A 10,110-nucleotide genomic window follows, 5' to 3' on the forward strand; every position below is an offset into this window, starting at 1 on the left:
TAGCAGTACTTTATTCTAGACTTCTTAGTGCTGATACACGGTTTGCAGTGACCCAAGTTACCTTTTCTTTGCGCAGTTTGTCACAGAGACCCACTTGGCTACAAACAGCATGTCTATTCAACTGCGCAAAGGAAAATCCAAAACCAAGATGGCCGTAAACTAAACAGCTTGATGCTTCAAAACCAAGAAGGTGAAGAGGTTATTCAAACAAGGTGTAACAAGATTTATGCAACCCTCAGAGGAACTCCAGCCTATTGGGAAAAAACACTAAAAGATCTCCACGCCATGGTTAGACAGATCGGCAAGCCAACATTCTTCCTAACGTTCTCCGCTGCTGAGATGAGATGGCCTGAATTCATAAACATAATTAAAGCTCAGCAGGGTGAACTTGTCGACTTTTACATCTTGATTGGAATGCTAAGTGTGAATTCTGCGCAGCAACCCCGTCACTGTGATGCGCATGTTTGAAAAGAGAGTAGATGCTCTCATGACCAACCTCATCCTATCACCAGCACAACCCATCGGTGAAGTACAAGATTACTTTTATCGTGTTGAGTTTCAGGCCAGAGGAAGCCCACACATCCACATGCTCGTCTGGATTAAAGATTCCCCCGCGTTTGAAGATAGTCTTGACAGCGAGGTCTACAAGTTCATTAATAAGTACATAACATGCAAGATGCCTGACCCAGAGAGAGACCCAGAGCTCAACAAAATTGTATCTGAGGTCCAGGTGCACAGCAGGAATCATTCAAAGTCATGTAAAAAAGGCAACGTTTCCTGCAGATTTGGCTTCCCTAAATTGCCCATGAAAGAAACAATCATCACCAGACCCCCCATTATTGCCTGCAATTCCAATGATGGCCAGGATGCAGCCTCTGAATTAAAGCAGCAGAAACGGGAGCTTACAAGGATGCAAAGAGAAGCCAAGGCAAAGCTTAATCCATTGAGGAAATTGCTCATGGATCCAGATGCTTCATTCAGCAGCTTGTCAGACGTGCTCCAACAATGCAACCTCACGCACGAGGAATACCGGAAGTATGTTGCACGTCTGACAAGCGGCTGCACAGTGATGCTGAAGCGTGATCCAAATGAATGTTGGATCAATGCCTACAATCAAGACCTGCTGAGAGCCTGGAATGCCAACATGGACATCCAGTACGTAATTGACGATTTTGGCTGCATTATGTACATGATGTCCTATATATCCAAGCCAGAGCACGAGATGACTGAATTCCTCAACTCAGTCATCAAAGATGTAAAAAAATCCAAAGTTAATGAACGCGATGAGATGAAGCAGATCATGCAAGCGTACGCTAAACACAGAGAGGTCAGCGCTCAAGAAGCTGTGGCGCGTACTTGCAGCTTACCTCTCAAGAAGTGCTCCTGTTCTGTTTTGTTCCTTCAGGCTGATGAGGACGGTCTGAAAATGAGTCATCCCATTAGCAGACTCAAGGAGATGCATCCAGATTCAGAGGAGGTGTGGATGTCAGGGATTCCTGAAAAGTACTTGCACAGGCCGGTTGATTTTGAAGGTATGTGTATGGCTATGTTTGCATCAGAATACAGGGTAGTTTACGGCCAGCAAACTGAAGGTCAGAGTGTCATTTCCCTCCAAAATGACATGGGGTTTATTCAGAAGAGAACTGCAGGGAAACCAGCCATAATTCGATTTGCTCGCTTCTCAGAGGAGAAAACACCAGAGAAGTTTTACAGAAGGTTGCTTAAACTCTATTGGCCACACAGATCCGATGACCAGCTCCGAGATGAAAGATACCCCACTTATAAGCAGTTTTACAAGTGCAGAACGTCAAAATGTTGTAGACGGCAACAAAAAGAGGTACGAAGGTCAGGGTAAAAAAATTGACAAGGCTCTCAAACATTACCAGCAGTATGGTCCAGCCTTTAACGCTTGGAACACCTTCGCACCCGAGGTAGAAGTGGACCGGTTGGAGTGCCTTGCTGAGCGGGAACCGTTAGAGCCAGGGAATGAAGATGATGAAGACGTCCCCGACTATCAAGTCAACAACGATAGGAGGGGTGTCTTGCCAAGAATAGATGCACCTGTGTTGAGTCCAGACTTTGTGAGAAAAATGTATCAAAGTCTGAATGAAACGCAGGCATCTATTTTCTACAGTGTGCATGACTGGTGCTTAAAACGTGTCTGGGGCCAAAACTTAGAACCGTTTTATTATTTTCTGTCGGGAGGAGCTGGCTGTGGCAAATCACACGTCATCAAGTGCATTTATCAGGAGGCAACAAGGGTTCTGCGTGAGCTGCCCAGATTCCGGGACCAAGCCCACATGTCTCAGCCTGCAGTGCTGCTGAGTGCATTCACCGGCACAGCGGCCTTCAACATCTCAGGCAAAACGTTGCACTCCATGTTTAAGCTCCCAAGGTCTTTGAAGCCACCATATCAGGGACTTATAAATGCACTGGATGAGGTCAGAGCATCACTGTCGTACGCCGAGATTCTCATCATTGATGAAATCTCAATGGTTTCCAAAGAGCTGTTTGCCTACATTCACTGGAGGTTTCAGCAGATAAAAGGAAACAGGAAACCATTTGGAGGGATCTCGGTCCTTGCTGTAGGCGACTTTTACCAACTGCCACCCCTCGGTAAAGCCAAGCCACTCTGCGTGTATGAGGAGAACGAGTTTGATCTGTGGAGGGATTACTTTGAAATGGTCAACCTCACAGAAATTATGCGTCAGAAAGACGACCGAGCTTTTGCTGAACTCCTGAACCGCCTTAGAGTGAAGCAAAAGCAAGATCTTCTCAGCAACGAAGACAGAGAGTTGCTCACGCAGGCAGTAGCAGGCATCCAGGATTGTCCAGCTGACAGGTTACACATCTACGCTACTAACAAAGAAGTCGACCTTCACAATGCCCAAACTGTAGCCACCCTCCACAAGGATTTTGTAAACATTGACGCTCACAATTACAGAAAAGACCCCAGATCAGGCTGCATGATGATCATGCCCGAAAAAATCCAGGGAAGCAAAAGAGACTTGCCTGACAATATAATGGCTGCTCAAGGAGTACGCATTATGTTAATCAGGAATCTCGACGTGGAGGATGGGATTGTTAACGGCACATTTGGAACAATCTCACACATTGTGATGAGTGAAGGTGGATTGCCATACGCAAAGCTGATTGGACTGCAGCTGGACAATCCTACAGCAGGACAGAGATTCCGCAAAAAGCTCCTGGGTCCCTCAGATAACTTGGTCTACATTGAGAGATCTGAGGAGAACTTGAGCTGCAAGAAAGGAGTTGTGCGACGTCAGTTTCCCATCAAGTTGGCCTTTGCATGTACAGCCCACAAAGTGCAAGGCATGACCATGACATCGGCGGTTGTGTGACTCAAACATGTATTTGAACCAGGAATGGCATATGTTGCTCTGAGCCGTACAACTTCACTTCAAGGTCTCACCATTACAGACTTTGAAGAGAAAAAGATACGCCGGAATCATGACAGCTCTGGAAAACATGAATCATGCATCCTTCCAGAGGGCCAGGCCCCTGTTGACTCTCTTTAAATCAGTAGAACTGCCTCCAGAGACTCTAACAGTCATTCACCACAACACACAAAGACTTCCATCTCACATTGTGGACCTGAAAGTTCATCATGAGCTTAGACGTGCAGATGTGTTATGCCTCACAGAGACACACTTGTCAGGGTCCTCTGTATCCCCAACTTTCCATCTGGAGGGATACAACATGTTCACACGCAGCAGACAGCTGTCTTACAACACCTGTGTGGACATGGAAAGAAAAGATGGAGGTGGAGTTGCAGTGTACTGCAGAGGCAATGTTCAAGCAGAGCATTGCAGGTACATGCAGTGTGACTGATTTAGAGTTTCTTGTTGTCAAAATCGAGGCTCCAGTCAAAGTACTAATAGCCACTGTGTACAAACCACCAAACTTCCCACTAGAAAAATTTGTACCCAACATGAAAAGCCTTTTGGACGCATTGGACATGTTAGATCACCATCCCACCATTGTTTGCGAAGACTTTAATGAGGATCTCCTGTCTAAGGGAAAGAAAACCATTAATGATTTGTTTCGGTCCAGAGGTTACACTCAGTTAATCACGGAATCCACAATCAAGTGTAAGTTTTTTTTTTTTTTTAACATTTATTTGGGGTCAGCAATATCTTAGACACTGAGAATGATGAGAAGGACAGTGCCAGTGTACTAAAGACAGGAAGGAAGGAGACAGGCAGCTGCAGCAGCTTTCTCAGTGCCACAGTTCGAGAACCAGAGGATGCAGATAGGGACAGCAGTGTCAGAGAGGAAGCTGAATCCCAAAGGGCGAGATCCAGGTAAATGCAAATAGTACTGTTGATGTTCTTTATAATTTATTGTGAAACACAGTAAATGTCAACACTTAGTCAAAAACATTACACAAGACAGTCTCTCTTTTTCTTTCAAGAAAGGATGACTACAGGTCCAGGAAGAAGACCACCAGAAGACCGCAGTGGATCTCTCCACCATTGAAAGTAAGGGAGGAGCATTTTATCATTTTAATTGACTGAATTTTTTTTAGTTGATGATCAGATATTTACACAATGCTGTGAAACATGTAACTTACTAGTATCTTTTATCAGTATCTTTGAAATCTGGGAAAAACGGCAAAGGATCCAGGCAGAAGAACTGACGTGGACCACAGCAGATTTTCAGAGGACTTCACTGGATGTGAACAGCCTGGCAGACCATTGTGAGCAGCGCTTTCCAATATGTTTTAATGACGGTAGTTGTTTTGAAAAGTGTAGTGTGATAAAATCTTAAAGATTTAATTTTGAAACTCAATGTTGTCCATAGCTATCGAGAGAGGATGACGAGAGATCCTGGAAGAAGACCCCCACAGGACCGAGTAGAATTCTCTTTACTATCGACGGCAATTCATGCATTCAATTCATTATTTGGTTTTAACTTACAGAATTTTATTTTTTAAGTTGATGATCAAATATTTACTCAATGCTGTGAAACATGTAACTGACTAATACCTTCTATCAATATCTTTGAAATCTTGAAAAATAAGGGAGATAATGATCGAGGCAGAACACCTCAAGAGGACCCCAGCAGATTTCCAGGCACTCTACTGAGAATGAAAACCCTGCAGACAATGATGAGCAACACTTTCCCATAAGTTTTATGACCATAGTTGTTTTAAAAGTTTGTGATGAAATGCCTAAACAAAATTTAATTTTGAAATTCAATGTTGACCATAGCAATACAGAGAAGATAACTGCAGATCCAGGAAGACCCATAGAACCTCAGCCGAAGACAGCAACAACTGAGCAAGGGCCAAGTAAGGGACATTAACCAGTGTGTTTTCAACGACTGTGCTGTATCTGGATGAGTTTAACTTGACACAATTCACGCTGCCATAAAGCTCCCTGTCTTACAGACATCTCTTTTTGTGTATTGCAGACAACATCAAGATCATCACTGCCCTGCCGCCAGTCTTTCCTCCGTTACATGAGCATGCACCCCTGTGAGTGAGGGATTCTGCTAACCATGTCTGAATACACCATTTATTAATATAATTATTTAACAGTTATTTAAATCACAATAAACACATTTTTTTAATAATATAATGATTTAACATTTCATTAAATTTTTTTTAATTATTATATTTATAAAATTGTGTATTTATGTGATTTTAAATTTTAAAGTGTTTTTTAAATCCTAACATAACTATTTTTATTATTTTAAATGAAATGTTAGTCATTATATTATAAAATGTGTATGTATTTTGTGAGTGTTAAAATTATAACATAACTATTTTTATTTATTTTAAATGAAATGTTTAATTAATTATAAAAAAGTGTTTATTGTGATTTTAAATTAACTGTTAAATAATTATATTTATAAAATTGTGTATTTAATGTGATTTTAAATTAATATTGAATTATATATTATATCACGTAGTAGCAACTCAAAAGTTCCCATTCAAGCTGAAAGCCAGCTGAATGGCAGCCGTCTTCCAGCTGACTTCCAGCCAACTGCCTGCCGAGTTCCGTGACCGGACTGACCCCCCCCCCCTTTTCCTGGGCGTGTCTATTTTTTACTGTAACTCCACCCATTCATGTAATTACAGGGTATGACCAGGAGATGGCGCTTCTCTCACAGAGAGAACCTCTCACAGTTGTTCTACCTGGAGATGACGTAGCTTACACACCTCATTAGCATTGCTCAATCTTTTGTTTGCGCTTACAGTAATGGGCTTTTTGGTCTCCCAGTGTCACAGATCACAGAGCGGAAAATGCAGCTGGTTTGACTTGCATAATATACAGTAGCCTTGTGATTGAGCTGTGTCATGAATTGAAATTAAATTTAAGGTGTTTATATCTAACATGTCAGCATTCACCAAATAACAACATCTAGGCTGTTCTGTCTTTACTAGTGGTGGGCCTTATCGGCGTTAACGTGCTGCGTTAACGTGAGACTCTTATCGGGCGATAAAAAAAATATCACCATTAATCTATTCGCAAAGCTGTTCCAGCCTCTCAGGTCGCTTTTTTACTTTTTTCTCTTTTGTTCGTTTTTGTTTTCTTCACTGTAACTCTTAAGTTGCTACATCTGTAATGGTGCTTTTTAAAGTGTTAAATCATAACATAACTATATGTATTATTTTAAATGAATGTTAAATTATTATATTATAAATTTAGTGTTTATTAACTGTTAAATAATTTATTTATAAAATGTGTATTTAATGTGTTTTAAATTAAATGTTAAGATGAGGTGAGCTTTGAGCAGGACTGCCTGATTGTTGTGTAAATAAACCTGTTAAAAATGACTATTTCAGGTGTGCTTTTTGTTCTGGCTGCTGCTTATGGTAGTAAAGACATGCTAATTGCTAATATTTGCAGCCAATGGTAACATGCTAATTGCTAGTGCTGACGCCACTAAGAATTAAATACATGATAATTGCTAACATGCGCGTGAGGGCTAGCAATTAGCATTAGCCACTAAGAATGATATACATGTTAATGCTAATTGCTAGCATGTCAGTGCTAGCCACTAATTATAGTCACTAAGAATACATGCTAATGATAAGATGCTAATACTAACATGTGCGTCAGTGCTAGCAATTAACATTAGCCATTAAGAATTAAATAAATTTTAATTTGTTAATATGCTAACATGTTAATGTTAACATGCTAATGTTAATTGCTAGCGCGGTAGCTAGCACTAGCCACAAATTTTTAAATACATGCTAACTGTTAACATGGAAATGCAAACATGCTAATGGATAGCGCATTAGCTAGCACTAGCCACTAAGAATTAAATACATGTTAATTGCTAACATGCTAATAGTAATTGCTAGCGTAATTGCTAGCTAGGTTAGCGCTAGCTGCTCATGTGTCTAAATAAACATGTTAAAAATGACTATTTGAGGTGTGCTTTTTGAATACAGATCCCCGGCAACAGCCCACTCGTCACTCTCAAAATTTCTGCGGAATGTTCGTTATTATTGTATAATATATTTATATATATATACATACATATAATTATATATATATATATATATATATTATATATATTATATATATAATATTAATATAATGTATGTATGTATATATATACATTAATATTTGAGTCATCATTTCGTTACTATCTTACCACCTGTTGGGACACTGTGTTAGTCTAGGTCAATAGTCTGTTATGTGTTGTCTGTGAAATGAAAGACCAAAGAGGTGAAGGCAAGTAATTCTTGAAACAAAAACTTGTTTTTTATAATGAAATGTTTAGGTATGGTATGTGAGTGGATGGGGGTAGGCATCACTCGGGATTCCCCTGGTCGTCCTGTAGTTGTTGTTTTTTTTCTTCACAATGACAGACAATTGTGGAAATGTATAATAATGTTTGAATTAAAATAGATGTGTGTTAAATGTATCTGGGTAAGTATAAGGTCACACAGAGTATATTGCTTTTGAGTGTTGTGTAACTAGTATAAGTGTTTTGCAGGAGTTGCAGGTTCAAGGCCTACACACAGAGAGAGAGACGAGCAGATAAGCAAGAGAAATAGGAGACTCCCCTTTGTAGAACTGAAAGCGACACAGAACATCTTACTATTGTGGATTATATTATCTGAAGTGCTAATATCATTTAAGAATATTGAACTGTGGTGAGTTGATATATAGATGTACATTGTCTGATTAAGAGTTGAATCATGTGCATGTGAGTTGCACGTCCTAGTGTCTTGTTTTTTGGGCCTTTACAACTAGAAACTGTTACAAGGCATCTGAATCTAGGCACAGGTGTACCCAAGGACACGTGGTCAAGAAAAGAGCACACACACACACCCGGGCATCGGCTGCACTCAGCAGACTACCCTGTATGAAGATAATAACAAATATGTAACCGTTTGTGCGATTTAATAAAAACTAGCTGGAGCCAGAGAGAGCTCAGAAATCAGGCAGGGCGTGAAGGTGTGCAGATCACGGGGTCTGTAAGAACTGAGAGCTGTGTTCTCCCTCTTGCAACAGGTGAAACTGGAGTAATTGTCTTTGTCTTCTTTAAACTCAATATCTCTCTGCTCTACATCAGGTCTACAGAATTCGGGGTGGTTTGAATCACCACAACACACTATAGTGAAATAAGCGGTCATGATACGAGTTATAAGTATAATAATGATTCCCCAGTGAGTGAAGTACGCATTGCTACCACCCTCCAAAAAATTATTTGGTTCATTATCATGTAATTACGTGAAAAGTTTTATGTTATAACGTGATAAATATCACGTTATTTTGGAATATGAAATTATCACTATTTCGTGATATGAAATTATCACGTTATTTCGTGATAGGCATTTATCACGTTATTTCATGATATGGTGATATTTTCGCGTTATAACGTGAAAACATCAAGTATGGTTTCACTTGAGACTCGTGAGAGTGAAATAGCATGGCTCAAAATGTGGATTCTCCACTGTCGAGATTTCACTGCAGTCAAGCCAGCCAAATCTACTGTTCTACACTGATTTTGAGTCAATTGGTCACATGACCTGGAAGCTTAAATGAAATTTTCTAGTTATGAGTTATAATTGAGAAGCGAAGCAGCTGTTAAACTCAAAATTCGTCATCATGATGTAAATAATTATTTGTACATTGAGATGAGTGTGCGCACAGGCGTCCGCTGCGTTCGCACGTGGCACGAATGTATGGGGAGCATTTTATGCCAGCACACTAGGTCACGTAGGCGACACGCAGACGCTGCACGCGCATTGTTACGCATACGCCTATGTGACTGTGGTACGTGACGGGTGAACTACGCCTCAAATACGTGACATGAAGACCATGCGTGACTGTTAAGTACAATTCTACATGAGCGTACAGGCACACACTGTGTAGTGTTTGTGGAAATCAGATAGCGGGGGGTCATTGGTGCCATGCCACATCTCAATTTATGTGCACGAGCGGTCCCGTTCTCTCATTCTGATGAGAGCAACTGGTTTTTATTGTTGTTGTATTGATGTCGAGGTATATCATGGACTGTAACATTACTCAGGGGGAAAACTGAGGAAGAGGCTGTGCGCATTTACGCGCGAGGTACACTGGATCATCAGGACATGACATTTATTCATTTTCTATGCTGCGCCAATCTACACGATCAGCTGTACACATAGTCTCAGGTTTATACGGGATTGTTTAAAGAAAGTGTACATATATTGATGATCCCAGCCCCATCGAGCTGTCGAGGATTTATTAATTTTATTTTTCGTTCACACGCTATAGGGCGTTAACGCGTGTGTCACTTTGTACTAAGCTAGGGGGGGGGCATTTTATGCCAGCACACTATACTAAAATGCCTTAACCGAGTTGCCTACGCCTGCATAAAGACTGAAAAATACGCATTAGATACGCATGCGTATAGGCACGCGTATTGCGAGTACACCAAATAATGAAGGGTGACGGGTGATAAGTGCCATGCCATGTCAACTCGTCTAAATGTACAAATAATTATTTACTTTATGATAGAAATTTTGAGTTTAACAGCTGCTTCACTCACAATTCAAGCAGTCCATGTATACCAAAGAGGACAGTTTAGGCCAGTGGTTCTCAACTGGTCTGGCTTCGGGACCCACCATCACCCTAAAGG

The 10,110-nt window shown here is 40.7% G+C and overlaps 2 protein-coding genes across 2 annotated transcripts; both read left to right on the forward strand.

Moving 5' to 3' along the window:
- Positions 1–394: 394 nt before the first annotated feature.
- On the forward strand, positions 395–2,291 carry LOC113744993 (uncharacterized). The gene is made up of 2 exons (XM_027276359.1): positions 395–1,532; positions 1,851–2,291. Exons 1-2 carry the CDS (start codon positions 455–457, stop codon positions 1,853–1,855), a joined length of 1,083 nt encoding a protein of 360 aa, XP_027132160.1. The 5' UTR covers positions 395–454; the 3' UTR covers positions 1,856–2,291.
- A 140-nt stretch (positions 2,292–2,431) lies between these two features.
- LOC109142268 (ATP-dependent DNA helicase PIF1-like) lies at positions 2,432–4,695 on the forward strand. Its single transcript, XM_027276360.1, has 4 exons — positions 2,432–3,114; positions 4,151–4,325; positions 4,457–4,502; positions 4,611–4,695. Exons 1-4 carry the CDS (start codon positions 2,493–2,495, stop codon positions 4,617–4,619), a joined length of 852 nt encoding a protein of 283 aa, XP_027132161.1. The 5' UTR covers positions 2,432–2,492; the 3' UTR covers positions 4,620–4,695.
- The last annotated feature ends 5,415 nt before the right edge of the window (positions 4,696–10,110 follow it).

Source organism: Larimichthys crocea, unplaced genomic scaffold (assembly GCF_000972845.2).
Source record: "Larimichthys crocea isolate SSNF unplaced genomic scaffold, L_crocea_2.0 scaffold349, whole genome shotgun sequence".
NCBI lineage: Eukaryota > Metazoa > Chordata > Actinopteri > Sciaenidae > Larimichthys > Larimichthys crocea.